At 46.5% G+C, this 19,074-nt stretch overlaps 1 protein-coding gene across 6 annotated transcripts in view; it reads left to right on the forward strand.

The window, feature by feature from the left end:
* The window catches only part of FEZ1 (fasciculation and elongation protein zeta 1), a 140,489-nt gene that overhangs the window by 64,118 nt on the left and 57,297 nt on the right, over positions 1-19,074 (forward strand). For 5 of the 6 annotated variants that reach the window (XM_088481775.1, XM_088481777.1, XM_088481776.1 and 2 more), the window contains one exon: positions 17,110-17,470. In XM_088481775.1, the coding sequence (XP_088337901.1) occupies positions 17,110-17,470 (361 nt within the window). Of the gene's footprint in view, positions 1-17,109; positions 17,475-19,074 lie in introns of those variants that run through there. The other variant, XM_088481778.1, reaches the window with a different exon arrangement.

The following is a 19,074-nucleotide window of genomic DNA, read 5'->3' on the forward strand; positions in this document are numbered from 1 at the left end:
GGTAGCGGCATCAGGCAGGACCAGACAGGTGTACACACACAGCCCTGCCATTATTACCTCTGCACACAGGGCAGGACCAGACAGGAGTACACACATAGCCCTGCCATTATTACCTCTGCACACAGGGCAGGACCAGACAGGTGTACACACATAGCCCTGCCATTATTACCTCTGCACACAGGGCAGGACCAGACAGGTGTACACACAGAGCCCTGCCATTATTACCTCTGCACACAGGGCAGGACCAGACAGGTGTACACACACAGCCCTGCCATTATTACCTCTGCACACAGGGCAGGACCAGACAGGTGTGCACACATAGCCCTGCCACTATTACCTCTGCACACAGGGCAGGACCAGACAGGTGTACACACAGCCCTGCCATTATTACCTCTGCACACAGGGCAGGACCAGACAGGTGTGCACACAGCCCTGCCATTATTACCTCTGCACACAGGGCAGGACCAGACAGGTGTGCACACATAGCCCTGCCATTATTACCTCTGCACACAGGGCAGGACCAGACAGGTGTACACACAGCCCTGCCATTATTACCTCTGCACACAGGGCAGGACCAGACAGGTGTGCACACAGCCCTGCCATTATTACCTCTGCACACAGGGCAGGACCAGACAGGTGTACACACATAGCCCTGCCATTATTACCTCTGCACACAGGGCAGGACCAGACAGGTGTGCACACATAGCCCTGCCACTATTACCTCTGCACACAGGGCAGGACCAGACAGGTGTACACACAGCCCTGCCATTATTACCTCTGCACACAGGGCAGGACCAGACAGGTGTGCACACAGCCCTGCCATTATTACCTCTGCACACAGGGCAGGACCAGACAGGTGTGCACACATAGCCCTGCCATTATTACCTCTGCACACAGGGCAGGACCAGACAGGTGTACACACAGCCCTGCCATTATTACCTCTGCACACAGGGCAGGACCAGACAGGTGTGCACACATAGCCCTGCCATTATTACCTCTGCACACAGGGCAGGACCAGACAGGTGTACACACATAGCCCTGCCATTATTACCTCTGCACACAGGGCAGGACCAGACAGGTGTACACACAGCCCTGCCATTATTACCTCTGCACACAGGGCAGGACCAGACAGGTGCACACACGGCCCTGCCATTATTACCTCTGCACACAGGGCAGGACCAGACAGGTGTACACACAGCCCTGCCATTATTACCTCTGCACACAGGGCAGGACCAGACAGGTGTACACACAGCCCTGCCATTATTACCTCTGCACACAGGGCAGGACCAGACAGGTGTGCACACATAGCCCTGCCATTATTACCTCTGCACACAGGGCAGGACCAGACAGGTGTACACACAGCCCTGCCATTATTACCTCTGCACACAGGGCAGGACCAGACAGGTGTACACACATAGCCTTGCCATTATTACCTCTGCACACAGGGCAGGACCAGACAGGTGTACACACAGCCCTGCCATTATTACCTCTGCACACAGGGCAGGACCAGACAGGTGTACAAACAGCCCTGCCATTATTACCTCTGCACACAGGGCAGGACCAGACAGGTGTACACACAGCCCTGCCATTATTAACTCTGCACACAGGGCAGGACCAGACAGGTGTGCACACAGCCCTGCCATTATTACCTCTGCACACAGGGCAGGACCAGACAGGTGTACACACAGCCCTGCCATTATTACCTCTGCACACAGGGCAGGACCAGACAGGTGTACACACGGCCCTGCCATTATTACCTCTGCACACAGGGCAGGACCAGACAGGTGTACACACACAGCCCTGCCATTATTACCTCTGCACACAGGGCCGTGCTTCTTCCCCTCAAAACCTTTACATGCATGAACCCTGTGCTACAACGTGTCCCAGTGACATGAATGGGGGCAATGTGTTTGTATCTGGAACGTGATGATTTGTCACAAGCCGAGGGATGAATGGGAATGTTTGTGCTTTAAAATGCGACTCGTGGATGAACATATTGCATTGTGGTGGTATTATCTGTAATAGTGTCTCCTGTCCATTCGTATGAGGAATTTGGCCCTGGAAAAGAACACCTCTGTTGTCCATTGTCCAATATGCCAGGTTGTCGGTGTTGTAGGCCGGTGTCTTTAGGTTTATAGTAAAATATTTTTATATACTTTTTAGTTATTTTGCACATTTTTGTTATGGTTTCAGGTGGAAAATGATGTATTGTATCTAACCTATATACATGTGAGCTAGATATTTCTGTGTCTAGTCTTTTCTATTTATTGTTTTTCTCACAGATCCTTCATCCCATACCTTCCCCAATTTACAACAGTGCGCTCTCTCTCTCTCTCTCTCTCTCTCTCTCATATAATTTATTTTTTTCATTTTGCTGTACTCTGTGAATCGTTAAACCTTATGCTAGACGCGGATGCCTTGACAGGAGGCCATATGTGTGATTCCAAAATTAAAACTGTGCAAAATAATGATCCCATTGAACATTTGGAGATCTTTTTGGGAATGCCGGCATGCCCCAGTGACACAGGAAGTGATCTGGCTATGACTAGTCAGCCCATGCACCTAGTGGCCAGATCTAGTTACACTTAGCTGCCCACGTCTTTCGCGAAATTAGACAATTATCTTGTTGCTTGGCCAAGGGCTGGGAAGTACAGGCCTGGATAGAAGCTATGTACTAATGCTTTCCCAGCAAACCGTCTGTAGATTAGAGCAAATTAACTTAAAAATTAGTAGTGGACATTTCATGTTAGCTTAGAACATTGTACCCAAGGCGAAGGATTCGCTGCATCGGAGGGATGGGACTGGTGGGTTTTCATGGGCGGTAATGGAAGACTGGAGAATTGTTGAGATAGGATGGCAGGAACAATGGGGAAGCAGAAGTTATGTTAGATGACACTGGAGGAATGATCAGACATGGGATGAGTAGGGGAATGGTAGGAATCACAGAGGACACAGAGTTTATGGCAGGGGTGGGGAACCTTTTTTCTGCCGAGGGCCAATTTGATATATATAACATTAGTCGCGGGCCCGGTGCCTGGACATGGCCCCTCCATGTGATGTCTTACAGGGATGTGGCCACAATCGCCAGTGATTACAGCAATGCCTGGAGCATCCTGAGGATGCTCCGGGGAGCTGTGAGGGCAGCGGTGTGACCATCTGAAGCGTCCTAAGCACACTCCAGGCGCACTGCTGTATAGATTTTGGCTGCATGGTGCCATTATAGGCACCCTGCTAGCCAGATGAGGCTAGTAGAAAAAAAAGCTCAGGGTGCCAGACCAAATGATTCCGGGGGCCTTATACGACCCCCGGGCCTGAGGTTCCCCATCCCTGGTTTATGGGGAGACTGCGGGGAGGAGGGGGGGAGCACATGTAGGATTGAAGATACACTATTATTATTTTAAGTTCTGCATTTTTGTGCTTCACATAGTAGCAATAAAGCATAGGTCCATATACAGATCTTTGCGCATCTTGCAGCTGCTTAGGCCTAATGCTGTGTACTCACTGGCCGATCAATTGATCGGCCGATACATCTGCTACCTGACGGCCAGTGTGTACAGACGATATGTCTGTGAACAACGTTGCTCATATCGCATTGGCTGTGCTGCACAGCCGATGGAAGGATATGTCTGCAGACCGCCCGTACACATGCAGCGGCAGCTCCCCCGACTCGCCTTCCCCTGCCAGCGCGACCGCAGCTCCCGGGTAGATGATGGTCGTACACTGCCTAACCCTAAATCCCCCCCCCCCCCCCGGGGGTGCCTAATCCTCCCTCCCCCTAGCCTAACGCCAACCCTCCCGGGGGTGCCTAACCCTAAGTCCCCCCCGGGTGCGCTAAACCTACCCCCCCCCCCCCCCCCCCTGCGGCTGTCCGCTCACGGTGCCCGGCGTCGGGAAATTGGCAGGCGTCTAGATAAAGCAGTCGGGAAGCCGGCTGTCGGGATCCTGTCAGCCGGTTTCCCGATTGCATCCCCAGGAGCATAGTCCTGTATATAACGTAATTGTTCACATAACTCAAGTAGACCTGTTGGGAGGTATATCTCTTGCGGGTTCTTCAGCTGGTGCAACAATACACAATGATTTAAATACCGGTCAGAAGCACTGTCTTGCCGCTGCTGATTGCATGAACCTATGGTTATTTCTTCACATTATTTCACTGACATTTACATTTGGACTACTACAGGAAGGATTTGTACAAGAGAAAACAAAGTACATTTATTTGTAATATTTTTTTTATTTGTAGTGTTTGTATTTAATCACCTGCTCAATTCCTTCTCTGATTCCTCTGCCACCTTCTCTTCATTTGATCTCACAAATGAAGGGGAAGTATCTACACTCTCTTCTCATCCTCCTACTGTACTACCTCTCCTCCTCATCCTATACCCTCGCAAAGCAGTGTAGATCGGTCTCCTTCGCTCATCCTAACCTTAATTAAAATCTGTTATCCTATTCCAAAATACCCACAAAATTCTGACCACCGTTCTCTCTCAAATTACCCTCCCATCTCCCAGCTCCCATGCCCCTTCAAGCCACTTGAGAGACTTGCCTACATCTGCCTCACATACTATCTTCACTTACACAACTTATTGCACCTACTTCAGTCAGGCTTTCGTACCCAACACTCAGAGACCTCACTGACTAAGGTAGCGAATGATCTGGTCACTGCCAATATCCCTTTTCCTCCAAAAACCCAGCTTCAATCCTGGACACTAACCATGGACTGAGCACGGGTTGGAGCCAGGTTTTACCCCTTTTACACTGGCTGGACCCGGGTTACTCTCGGGACCAGCTGTTCAATCCAGACTCTGGTCTTCAGGTGTTACAGTGGATGCTTGGAGATGATGTAATCTCCAATCTCTGCTGAAGGTTATGTGTGGGCTGTATAGAGGGGATGTAATTGGGTAGGATAGCTTATGGAGGATATGTGTGTGTTGTATAGAGGGGATGTAATTGGGTAGGATAGCTTATGGAGGATATGTGTGTGCTGTAGAGAGGGGATGTAATTGGGTAGGATAGCTTATGGAGGATATGTGTGGGCTGTAGAGAGGGGATGTAATTGGGTAGGATAGCTTATGGAGGATATGTGTGTGCTGTATAGTGGGGATGTAATTGGGTAGGACAGCTTATGGAGGATATGTGTGGGCTGTATAGAGGGGATGTAATTGGATAGGATAGCTTATGGAGGATATGTGTGTGTTGTATAGAGGGGATGTAATTGGGTAGGATAGCTTATGGAGGATATGTGTGTGCTGTATAGAGGGGATGTAATTGGGTAGGATAGCTTATGGAGGATATGTGTGGGCTGTATAGTGGAGATGTAATTGGGTAGGATAGCTTATGGAGGATATGTGTGTGCTGTATAGAGGGGATGTAATTGGATAGGACAGCTTATGGAGGATATGTGTGGGCTGTAGAGAGGGGATGTAATTGGGTAGGATAGCTTATGGAGGATATGTGTGGGCTGTATAGAGGGGATGTAATTGGGTAGGATAGCTTATGGAGGATATGTGTGGGCTGTAGAGAGGGGATGTAATTGGGTAGGATAGCTTATGGAGGATATGTGTGGGCTGTAGAGAGGGGATGTAATTGGGTAGGATAGCTTATGGAGGATATGTGTGGGCTGTAGAGAGGGGATGTAATTGGGTAGGAAAGCTTATGGAGGATATGTGTGGGCTGTATAGAGGGGATGTAATTGGATAGGATAGCTTATGGAGGATATGTGTGTGTTGTATAGAGGGGATGTAATTGGGTAGGATAGCTTATGGAGGATATGTGTGTGCTGTATAGAGGGGATGTAATTGGGTAGGATAGCTTATGGAGGATATGTGTGGGCTGTATAGTGGAGATGTAATTGGGTAGGATAGCTTATGGAGGATATGTGTGTGCTGTATAGAGGGGATGTAATTGGATAGGACAGCTTATGGAGGATATGTGTGGGCTGTAGAGAGGGGATGTAATTGGGTAGGATAGCTTATGGAGGATATGTGTGGGCTGTATAGAGGGGATGTAATTGGGTAGGATAGCTTATGGAGGATATGTGTGGGCTGTAGAGAGGGGATGTAATTGGGTAGGATAGCTTATGGAGGATATGTGTGGGCTGTAGAGAGGGGATGTAATTGGGTAGGAAAGCTTATGGAGGATATGTGTGGGCTGTATAGAGGGGATGTAATTGGATAGGATAGCTTATGGAGGATATGTGTGTGTTGTATAGAGGGGATGTAATTGGGTAGGATAGCTTATGGAGGATATGTGTGTGCTGTATAGAGGGGATGTAATTGGGTAGGATAGCTTATGGAGGATATGTGTGGGCTGTATAGTGGAGATGTAATTGGGTAGGATAGCTTATGGAGGATATGTGTGTGCTGTATAGAGGGGATGTAATTGGATAGGACAGCTTATGGAGGATATGTGTGGGCTGTAGAGAGGGGATGTAATTGGGTAGGATAGCTTATGGAGGATATGTGTGGGCTGTATAGAGGGGATGTAATTGGGTAGGATAGCTTATGGAGGATATGTGTGGGCTGTAGAGAGGGGATGTAATTGGGTAGGATAGCTTATGGAGGATATGTGTGGGCTGTAGAGAGGGGATGTAATTGGGTAGGATAGGTTATGGAGGATATGTGTGTGCTGTATAGAGGGGATGTAATTGGGTAGGAAAGCTTAGGGAGGATATGTGTGTGCTGTATAGAGGGGATGTAATTGGGTAGGAAAGCTTAGGGAGGATATGTGTGGGCTGTAGAGAGGGGATGTAATTGGGTAGGATAGCTTATGGAGGATATGTGTGGGCTGTATAGAGGGGATGTAATTGGGTAGGATAGCTTATGGAGGATATGTGTGTGCTGTATAGAGGGGATGTAATTGGATAGGACAGCTTATGGAGGATATGTGTGGGCTGTAGAGAGGGGATGTAATTGGGTAGGATAGCTTATGGAGGATATGTGTGGGCTGTATAGAGGGGATGTAATTGGGTAGGATAGCTTATGGAGGATATGTGTGGGCTGTAGAGAGGGGATGTAATTGGGTAGGATAGCTTATGGAGGATATGTGTGGGCTGTAGAGAGGGGATGTAATTGGGTAGGATAGGTTATGGAGGATATGTGTGTGCTGTATAGAGGGGATGTAATTGGGTAGGAAAGCTTAGGGAGGATATGTGTGTGCTGTATAGAGGGGATGTAATTGGGTAGGAAAGCTTAGGGAGGATATGTGTGGGCTGTAGAGAGGGGATGTAATTGGGTAGGATAGCTTATGGAGGATATGTGTGGGCTGTATAGAGGGGATGTAATTGGGTAGGATAGCTTATGGAGGATATGTGTGGGCTGTATAGAGGGGATGTAATTGGGTAGGATAGCTTATGGAGGATATGTGTGGGCTGTAGAGAGGGGATGTAATTGGGTAGGACAGCTTATGGAGGATATGTGTGGGCTGTATAGAGGGGATGTAATTGGGTAGGATAGCTTATGGAGGATATGTGTGGGCTGTATAGAGGGGATGTAATTGGGTAGGATAGCTTATGGAGGATATGTGTGGGCTGTATAGAGGGGATGTAATTGGGTAGGATAGCTTATGGAGGATATGTGTGGGCTGTAGAGAGGGGATGTAATTGGGTAGGATAGCTTATGGAGGATATGTGTGGGCTGTATAGAGGGGATGTAATTGGGTAGGATAGCTTATGGAGGATATGTGTGGGCTGTAGAGAGGGGATGTAATTGGGTAGGACAGCTTATGGAGTTTGTGTGGTGGTTCTGGAATCTGATTAGCTCTTAGCTGCCTGAATAGGTGAGTTCTCAGGGAACGCTGGAAGGTTTGGATGCTAGAGGAATGTCGTGTTGCACGAGGGAGGGCATTTCACAGAGTGGGTGCAACCTGAATACAGCCCTGTAACCGTGACTGGTATCAGATAATGAGTGTGGATGAGAGCCAAAGAATTTTATCCCTCAGACTCCCCACCCGTGCGCTCCACACCTACAGCACCTACCTTCCAGGGCTGCATTCCAATAGTTCTAGGTCTTGCGATGTAATTCATGCTATAATGTAGATGTTCTCCTGACTACCTGACCTGCATGTTTCATTGCGTCACCTTATTTCTTGTTATGTGTGTGGGTATTCTTGGAGAGTTTTGGAATGTTTTTTGGCTTTATACTCTTCAGCCGAAATCCTGATTAATGGAGCACCCTTTGACACCATTACCAGTCTAGGCATCTTTATCCTGGTGAAAGCAGATTAGGGTCCATGCTTCTACATGTCTCCCTTCAGGACAAAAAATCTCTAGTAACAATTTTTAACCGTGATCAAATGCTTGGGAGCGTTTATAACTTCTAAATATTAAGTTGTTTATCAGGAACATTTTCCTCCTTTTTTCCCCCCCAAATTTCATGCTGAATTAACCTCTTGTAGTCTAATTATCCCTAGGTGGTTGTAGCTATTATATCTCTAGATGGTAGTAGCTATTATCCCTAGGTGGTTGTAGCTATTATATCTCTAGGTGGTTGTAGCTATTATATCTCTAGATGGTAGTAGCTATTATCCCTAGGTGGTTGTAGCTATTATATCTCTAGATGGTAGTAGCTATTATCTCTAGATGGTAGTAGCTATTATCCCTAGGTGGTTGTAGCTATTATATCTCTAGATGGTAGTAGCTATTATCTCTAGATGGTAGTAGCTATTATCCCTAGGTGGTTGTAGCTATTATATCTCTAGATGGTAGTAGCTATTATCCCTAGGTGGTTGTAGCTATTATATCTCTAGATGGTAGTAGCTATTATCCCTAGATGGTTGTAGCTATTATCCCTAGGTGGTTGTAGCTATTATATCTCTAGGTGGTAGTAGCTATTTCCGAAGCTCGCCGTCACAGTTCCGCTAACTTTGTTAAACAACATTCAGAAACCTCATGTTCAATTTACAGTACTTGCAGCAGACCCCCAAGAATCTCCTCAAACATACCTAAAAGAAACCTATATCCAGTGGAGGAAGGGGTCCACCTGATATAAAAATCTTATTATCTTGCAGCACATATCACACACATGGTGGCTACCTTTACCCCTCCAGGATTGATCTCCTAGATGGATATTGAATCTAGCCTCCTGACATTGCAAATGGTATTGATGGGAAAGCTATGCCTTTTTGCAGATGACACAAAGGTATGCAACAGAGTAGACACACCAGGAGGGGTAAAACAAATGATTGATGATCTAGGTCAGTGGTCTCCAACCCGTAGCTCGAGGGCTACCGGTAGCTCGCGGTCTTAATTTTGGTAGCTCACCTAGCCTCAGTACTACTGAGTAAACTAGAAGGAAGTGACCTCTGACACGTGCTCCCCCGTGGTGTCAACACCATGGGTGAGGACACAGGGAAGCACGTCAGGTGATTGCCGCAGCTGTGCTTCACTGTGGTACCACCCACGGCGTCTATGCTACGGCAGAGTGAGTGACTCCCGCCCTGCCCTGCCAGAAAATCACACAGCAGCCCTGCTTATACAGGATCTACTGCATGTACCTCCTTGGAGCTGGTAATTAACAGTGAAATGTGCCTGTGCATAAATTTTATTTACAAACTACAACAATATCACTGTAATAATTAAATGCATTGTTGTTTTCTATTAAACATTTTTTTTACATTTTCCTTAGATTACCTTCAATTGTTCGGTTATTAGCCAGATTTTTTTTTTCTTTAATTTTAGTAGCTCTTCATGAGGTTTCATTTTACTAAAGTAGCTCACACCTCAATTAAGGTTGGCGATCACTGATCTAGGTAGACTAGAGCAGTGATTCCCAACCTCGGTCCTCAAGGCACACTAACAGTCCTGGTTTTAGTGATATCCATGATTGTGCACAGATGGTTAAATCAAATAACTGAGGTACTAATGAAGTCACTTGTGCTCAAGTATGGCTATCCTTAAAACCTGGACTGTTAGTGTGCCTTGAGGACCGTGGTTGGGAACCCCTGGACTAGAGGAATGGTCAAGAATGTGGTAACTACAGTTTAATGCCAAAAAATGCAAGATCATGCACTTGGGTCTCAAAAATCCAAAGGCTAAATATAGTATTAATGGCACTATACTGGAAAGTACTGAAGAGGAAAGGGATCTAGGAGACACTGGCCCTGATTCAGAGCCGGACGCTCTGACAGAGCGCTCACTCTGAATCAGGGCCGGGCTATTTTTTTTTTTAGAACAGCCTCCTGGCCGCTCGCATAGCTGTGGGTATAGCGAGCGGCCAGGAAGATGTTCGTGATGGTCAAGATCATTGTGACGAGACCCTTGTGGTAGGGTCTCGTTGCTGCAAGCCCCAGAGAGATTTCGGCTCTAACAGAGCCGAAATCTCTCCCACTGACATCACTTGTGATGTCAGTGGGGCCGGCCCCAAATGGAGGCGTTCACATGGGAACGCCTCCGTTTGGGCAGCCACTCCCCCGGCCCGCCCTCCAAAGGGGGCGTTCTGTCACTCAACATCGACAGCACGCCCCCTTGGTACGAGACCCGGAGCGACAGTTTGCCTGTCGCTATCCGGATCTCGCATGCGCACGATGGAGCCGGCTCCGTCGTGCGCATGCGCACTGGCCCACCATCGACCCGGTTGCGAGTGCACAGCGCTCGCGACCGGGTCTGAATCAGGCCCACTATTTCAGGTGACTTAAAGGCAAGCAAACAGTGTAACAAAGCAATGAGGAAGGCAAGTCAGATGCTTGGCTGCATAGGGAGAGGAATCAGTAGCAGAAAGAAAGAAGTGATAATAGCACTGTATAGGTCCTTGGTACGTCCTCATCTCCAATACTGTGTTCAGTTCTGGAGGCCATATCTCCAGAAGGATATTAATACATTACAGACTGTACAAAGAGGGGCAACTAAAATGGTGCAAGGTCTACACCACAAAACGTACCAGGAAAGACTAAAAGATCTTATTATGTATAGTTTGGAGCAGAGAAGGGAAAGGGGGGACATGATAGAAACGTTCAAATATATAAAGGGTTATAACAAGGTAAAGGAAGGAGACATTCTTCAAAGAAAGAGAAGTATTAGAACAAGAGGACATGATCTGACACTGGAGGGTGGTAGGTTCAGGGGACATTAGAGGAAAAATGACATCACAGAAAGGGTAGTGGACAAGTGGAATAGCCTCCCATCAGAGGTGGTAGAGGGTAAGACAGTAGAGCAATTTAAACATGCATGGGATAGACATAAGGATATCCTTCAGAAGAAGTAAGGATCAATAAGGGTTGAAGTAACAATATGTTTAAAAATGGGGCAGACTAGATGGGCCAAGTGGTTCTTATCTGCCGTCAAATTCTATGTTTAGATCTAATTTATCTCACACATGGGCTACATAGACCTGCCCATCACACCTTCCACCAATGGTGACATTTTACAATAAACCCAGGGATCAGTATCTGTTTTGTGATCTGTCCACTCCTACCTCTGTCTCCCATGTGGGACAATCCCCCGACCACAGCAGTAGTGTCTGTTAGGGGATTTACTATCTGGATCCCAGTAGGCCCTAATTACCCTGTAGGCACTACTAAAGGGGAGCAATGTTTCCACCTATCAGACAAAGATACTACTGACTATTTCATTTCATCCAAACACAGAACTTTGGCCCTCATTCAGAGCCGTTCGCTATTTGCGTTCGTTCGTTCAAAAACAAGGGGTGGCTATGCAAATGATCCTTTCGCACATTGCAGTCTGTTCACACCTCTAAGTCTGAACGAGCGAGCAAAACATACGCTCTTTTATTTCTTAAAAACGCCCCCTGGCCGCTCGCACCATACGTCATGTCCGCTATTTATTAGATTAATCGAGTACATCGAACAGGATATGAACTGCTCGCTATTCTTGTGGTTGGTTTTTTCAACCGCTATTTTGCGAGCAGTTCTGAGTTAAAAAAAACCAAGTGACGTGGTCATTGACGCTGCTATATTAATTATGCACACCCATAAAACGCCCGTTTTGACCTTTAAGCACGCCTGCGAACGGATCTCCACTCCCCGTTTTCAAGCACCTTCCCCTGTTACCACCCACATACGCCTCATTCTGTCACTCAAAATAGCAGGCACTCGCTATATTGCGTACAAATGTTTTTCGGCCGTACTGACTGGTTCGCGCATGCGTACTAAAAACCGTACGCATGCGCAGATGTGCGAACATCGCTCGGAACGAGCGTACTGCCGCTAGCGAGTGGCTCTGAATGAGGGCCTTTGTGTCCTCTCTTCCGTCAATGGAAACTCTGCTCTTTAGAGATAGCCAGACCTGCCCACACACCCCACAGTCTATGGGTGATATACTCCCTTTCTCTTTGAAAACGGAATTACACTCGATTAAGAAAATCACAGGTTACAGGTTTTTATTTTATTAAACAACTATAATATAAACATCCTACTCTGTTTTACAGTTCTTAATATAGCTATAGGCGATGAGCTATGATATAGCTCATAATATATGCCTGACCTAACCACTTTATGCTCTGAAATGTTTTTTCTTCTCCAATGTAGGCCCGTATTGAATTTGAAGCGAAAAGCCATTTTCGCGTGTTTTGGGCGAAAACTTATCGCCGATGATGTGATTTTCGCCTGTTTTGATTCTACTCCGTATTCAATTTGGAAGACTTTCCGCCTAGGCGTTAAGTCAATGCAATGTAATAGGCGGAAACGTTTTGCCTATGAATAGCAGGCGAAAAAAAGTGCAGAATTGGGGTTTTGGGGTGCAACGTTGCAGGAACCCCTGTGCAGCCTTCAGACAGTCCCCTAAAGGTAAACTCTGTCAAAAAAAAATTACAAAAACACTTAAGAACACCAAAAAAATTTCACTTTAATTTTGGGGGCGGAAAAAAATTGTTGAACAAAGTTAGAAGGTAGCGAACTTGACTCTGGGGGGGTCCCCAAGTATGCCCCAAGTGATTTTTTGATTGCAGGTGCTTGCGGAAGGTGGATTTTTCATGATTTTTTCAACTTCACTTTAGCAACTTTTAAATATGCTGTCCCCCATTTTCAAGTACCCCAAATTTGCTGGAATAACTTAGTATTCAGGAGTATTTTTTCCTGAAATATTCTGCACCACGTATAGAAAAACGCTATTTAGCAGCTATTCAGCCCGTTTAAAATGCCCAAATACCTTCAGCAAGCCAAATCGGGGGGTACCATAGGGAACCCCCATGTCAGTGCATCTTTTGGGGGGTGTCAGGCTGCTTTCCCCAAAACTGACAGGACTTTCTGCCTGTTCAAGTTTCGCCAGGTTCCGTTTTTGCGTACTTTCAAATGGAATGCGGGATAAAGTGGGCACGCGCGTGATACTTTTCTGCCTACAAAACAGGCGAAGTAGGCGAAAAGTCCGGGCCGCGAAAAAGTATCACGGCTCGGCTCAAATTGAATACGGCTGTATGGGTCTTTATTACTCTTTTATAATTTAGTATTTGTTCCTTTTTGGCGTCCTCGGATCCCATTCTAACTGTCAAAAATGAAAAAAAAAAAAACACTTAAGGACACCCCAAAAAATCACTTTGAATTGTTGGGGTACAAAGATAAAAACTAACGAACTAGACTATAGGGGGGTCCCCAAGTATGCCCCAGGTGTTTTTTTTTCATTGCAGGTGGATTTTTCACGATTTTTTCAACTTAATTTTAGCAACTTTTAAAATATGCTGACCCCCATTTTCAAGTTCCCCAAATTTGCTGGGATAAGTTATTTTCTGCAAAATAAACTCCTGAATACTATTCTGCACCACTTATACAAAAACGCTATTTATCAGCTGTTGAGCCTGTTTAAAAACACCAAATACCTTCTGCAAGCCAAATCGGGGGGTACCATAGGGAACCCCCATGTCAGAGCATCTTTTGGGGGGTGTCAGGCTGATTTCCCCAAATCTGACAGGATTTTCCGCTTGTTTAAGTTTCGCCGGGTACCGTTTTCGCCTACTTTCAAATTGAATACGGGGATACACGCGCGATACTTTTCCGCCTGCAAAACACGCAATGTAGGCGGAAAGTCCGGGAGGCGGAAAAGTATCGCGGCTCATCTCAAATTGAATACGGGCCATAGTTTGTTTATTCCATTGAATTCACTGTAAATCAAGGTCTGTTCAACAGTTTTCACCCTTATCGCGTTATTATGATTTTCTTGTTGGCCTGATGATAACATAAAGAATTATTCAGATAAAGATATGAGATACAGCATAGACCCATGTATGGATGAAATATGAAGGTATTATTCAGTGTGTACAAATAATATAAACAATAAAAATGTGAGCAAATCTTCCATCAAGTTCTACAACTGATTTAGGACCTCATTCAGAGCCGGTCGCACAGAGCGTGCGGTCGGTCTGAATGAGGGGAGGACGTCTTGAATTTTCAAGACGTCCTCCTTTGCGGTGGTTAGGCTGTTGGTTAACACCCCCAGCCTTACGACCGCCTAAGGTGATGGTCGCGATGGTCAAGACCATCGCGACCATGGGTTCTTACGACGAGACCCTAGGGTAGGGTCTCACTTATCGTAAGCCCCGGAGAGCTTTCGACTCTGTCTGAGCCGGAAGCTCTCCACTGACATCACTAGTGATGTCAGTGGGACCGCCCCCAAACGGTAGGCGTTCCCATGGGAACGCCTCCGTTTGGGCTGCCACCCCCCCCGGCCCGCCTTCCAAACGGGGCGAGCTGTCAATCAACATCGACAGCTCGCCCCCTTTGGATCGAGACCCGCTACGACCGGTGCAGTCGGTCGTAGCGGGTCTCACGCATGCGCACGACGGTGCCGGCGCCGTCGTGCGCATGCTCTGTGGGGGGCCATCGACCCGGTCCGAGCGCATCGGCGCTAACGACCGGGTCTGAATGACCCCCTTAGTAGCGGTACACGATTGTTACCCTCCATTCTGTGACATCCTCCAAGGCCGATCCCGTGCCCGTTCCTCTATGTCATTATATATGTTTCCGTTTAGTGCCATAAATATGTTGCAAATCCTTAAAAGGAGGAAAGACCTATTCAGTTACAGGTATGACGCATGTATTGTAGAACAGTCCTTCCCTTGTTTAAAGACACTTTTGCCCAATTCCAATTTTATACATTTAAGCTTCATTAAAAACCCGTACATCCATAAAAATATCTATAAGCATATGACACCTTTATCATGGGATCAGTGTTCAGCAGACTCGCCACGCCGACATACCGATGAGGAAGAATTAGCGCATATGCTGCATTTTTGTCGTTTTTGTATTTCTTTCAGTAGTTTGCGCCCATTTTGCTGCCAACACTGCATTGGCCCCATGGGGGCCCATTTATTTAATATTTGCAAATATATACCCCGAAAACAGGTTTTTGGGGAATAGTCGGCTGATGTACCATGGCGGGATCGCAGCTGATCGCTCCGATATGGTCCCTCAAGTTCCGTCAGCAGCAGCCACAACCCATAGGTTTCTATGGGGGATGCGATGCTGTCAGATTTACCAAGCTCCGGAATGCGATACCCCGCAGCTAACGCCATCTGAAGATGGCGTTGTGCTGCTGTAACCTAGGGGCTACACTTCGTAACATTTACCGGCAATGGCTGCAGTGCATGTGTGGTCTGTAGAGCGTGTATGCATAAGAGTGACCCTCTGTCCCTGCGGGTGCCATTTCGTATATTCCTGCACCGTCATCGCATCCTGCAATGTGATCACGGGTGCTAATATTGTGCCCATATCGCATTGACAATGTGATTTTTGGGGTGTAGTAGGTATTACCGCCGGACGTAGGGCCGGCAGTTCAAATCCCGACAGCAGCAGCCTGGCAAGGGTGAAAATCCCGATCGTCCCTAAGGTAAGTATCGCTAACCTAATTCCCCCCCTAACCCTCCCTTAGGTGTGCCTAACCCTAACCTCCCCCCAAGTGCCTAAACCTAACCCCCCCTTACCCGTAACCTAAACCTAAGTCTCCCGGGGGGGGGTGCCTAACCCTAACCTCCCCCCAGGGGTGCCTATTCCCCCCTTCCCTTAGCCTAAACCTATCCCTCCCGGGGAAGTGTCTAACCCTAAGTCCCGCCGGGAGCCTTAAACCTAACCCTCCCACCCGCGGCTTTGTTCAGAATTCCGGGCGTCGGTCTTCCGACGTCTGGTTAATGATAGACCTGTCATTAGTACCACGCCGGAATTAGAAAGCCGGCGGTCGGCATTTAGACCGTCGGCTTCCAAACTACATCCCGATTATTGCTAGTATTAATTAAACCCCCCCCCCCCAATGTTAACCACCAAGCTCGTGTTCAGTTGGAGGCATTAGAGAGCGCTTAGGATCAGAAGGCAACAGAGAGCGCGAGTCCAGCTTACAGCTCGGCGCAGCGAGTCTGCTGAGCGACAGTGCACAAGTTAAAGTAATGCACTTTGGAGCCATTAAATCAGATCTTGTGGTATGTAAAGACGATCAGCTCCATTTACAACTGCATATAATGAAGTTTACGAGCTGTTTGTGTAACATTTGTTGCACCACGTATACGCACATCTTGCACCGACCTTGTATTTTGCGCTCATAACGCCTTGTGCTTTGGGTGAGTGATGCAGTTCTGTAAGGGCACGCAGCTGCAAGTTAATCGCAGCCCTTTATATTGCATTTCCATTTTGGATATTTTTAATAAGGCTTTTAGCATTTGTATTATAAGGGCCATGGTTTTGCTCCGATACATTTAATTTTAGTTTGCACGTACCTTAATATATGCCCATATTTGCTATTATGCAAACCGTGCCTCTTTACATGCAACTTTTACAAGATGCCCATTGTTAGCAGGATGCTACACCTATACTGCCATCAGTTTTGTACATGTGAAGATGTAATGTTAGTGTGACCAGAACAGTCCTATGTATACACTAGTGCGTGTCTCAGATGGGGATGTTCTGTGCAGAGATCACTTAAGGTAATTGAGCAATTAACAGCAGCGCAGGAGAAACTCAGACCTCGTCCTGAAATGACATTAGCGTGCTAAGATAAAAAGGATTTGTTATTCTAGCTTGCAGCTTCTTAAACGGATGCCCCTTGGAGTATAATGCCAGGCTGATGGGCAGCATTAATGTGCCGTAACACATGGCAATAATGGTTAAATGGGCGATTATGTCACAAGGACGAGGCTTTTTGAGGACAATTTATTTTACTCCTATCTTTTTGTGTTCACACAGGCAAACTGAAAGTGACTGAGTCCTCTCTGCCTCCACCCCTGAGGCGCTCAGAGATGGAGGCCCCCTTGGTCTGCCTGGATGAGGAGTTTGAGGATGTTAGGTCTTACTCTGAGGATCGAGAAGACAAGTCGAGAAGTATCTACATGTCACCGTCTCGACATATGGAGGACGCATCTCTATCCGAGCTGGAAAACTTTAGCTCCGAGATCATCAGCTTCAAGTCCATGGAAGACCTGGTCAACGAGTTTGACGAGAAGCTGAACGTTTGCTTTCGAAATTACAACACCAAAACGGAGAACTTGGCTCCTGTGAAGAATCACCGGCAGATACAGGAGGAGGAGGAACGGCTCAGGGATGAGGAGTAAGTGGAAGTAGTGAATGGAGCCCCATTGTTCGGGTGACTGGGAACCAGTGTAAATAAAATAGCGATTACACTAAGAACATAGCGCTCCCCCGGTCACTATATTTGCATCAAAAATAAAAATTTCAGAGTGTTATTCACACAGCGAAGGGTAAGAAAGTGTCACCGTAAATACTTTTTCAAATAACACAGCACAGGACTGTTCCGTGTAAGCTTGAATGGGAAAATCCCTTTTATAATAGGTTGTTTTAAAGACAAGAATGTAATAACACGTTGCACTTACAATAAAATTGACACAAAGCGTATAAGTGACTCCTCAGTGGCACACAGCTCCCAGAAGGATGATTCCTGAGATCCCAAGATATAGATTTAGGGTGGTAGGATAATGACTCCAGATACCAAAGTCCACACAAACGGGTGCACACCACTACCCAGAGTCTGGTCACTGGAGTCTTCAGCACATAGGAGCCATAACTTGTAGCTTTACGCGTTTCTGACCAATGGCCCTTCCTTAGAAGCATAATTTCTGTTCCTATGGACATCCTAATATATCCCTCCTAATTACAGGGTATCTGTTGTTGATCGCCACTAATCGGCGTACACCGCGCATTTGCACAATGACCGGAAGTGGGACGTGGAATTGCCATTTGTGTTCCACCCTCCAGAAATGGTTACTTTTGAGTTCCACGTGCGTTCCAGCATCCAGGAAGTAGGCCAAGGTAGATGGGGGGGCCGGTTTTTGACCATATTGCTGTCCATATTGGCAATTATTATAAAACAGAATACCTCCCGTCCATATTTAGTCCTCATAGAATGGCCATAAAACATCAAAAATACATAACAATTTAAAAACTAGCAAAAAAAAACAAGTACAATAAAAAATATCCATTTATATATTTTATCATAAAATATGCAAATACCAAAAAAGTGCAGAAAACGTGCAGGGTGTGCAAAATACATGCAAATAAAGTGCAACAAGTTAGATATAGGGGTTCAGATAAGGGGGGCAGAGGGGGATCCTTTAGCTTAAGAAATTCTTGATTTCAAACACCCCATTTAGCCCCTTGGGTACAAGGGTCCCCAAATGATGGATCCACTTAATTTCTGTCTTGGGAGAGCCTCTTATCCACATCCCTTGTTCACCATTTAGGTCGAATCTGCTGAATGCCCCCCAAAAATTTGATATAGCACTCCTTTATACCATGGTGATCTTTAAAATGGGCTGACACTGCATGGGTTTCTAGCCCTTTCCGAATATTGTTGATGTGTCCAGCAAGTCGTACCTTTAAGCACCAGCTGGTTTTCCCAACATAAGGGAGACCACATGCACATTCCAGTACATAGATCACATTCCTGGAATGGCATGTTATAAACTCCCTAATGGGATACGTTTTACCATTCACAGTGAAATCTGTCATTTTGCGAATATTCGATCTCACTGTTCTGCACATAAGGCAACTTCCACACCAGTGGAAGCCTTTAGTTCTCTCACTTTGCCTACTTTAAATTTCAATACCGCTACCGACCAATTTATTTTTTGGAGGAGGAGCTTTTCTGTAAATAAAAACAGGTCTATCCGGTATTGCATTTCCTATTATTGGATC

This window comes from Taudactylus pleione, unplaced genomic scaffold (genome assembly GCF_031769625.1).
Source record: "Taudactylus pleione unplaced genomic scaffold, aTauple2 ptg000278l, whole genome shotgun sequence".
Taxonomy (NCBI): Eukaryota; Metazoa; Chordata; class Amphibia; order Anura; family Myobatrachidae; genus Taudactylus; species Taudactylus pleione.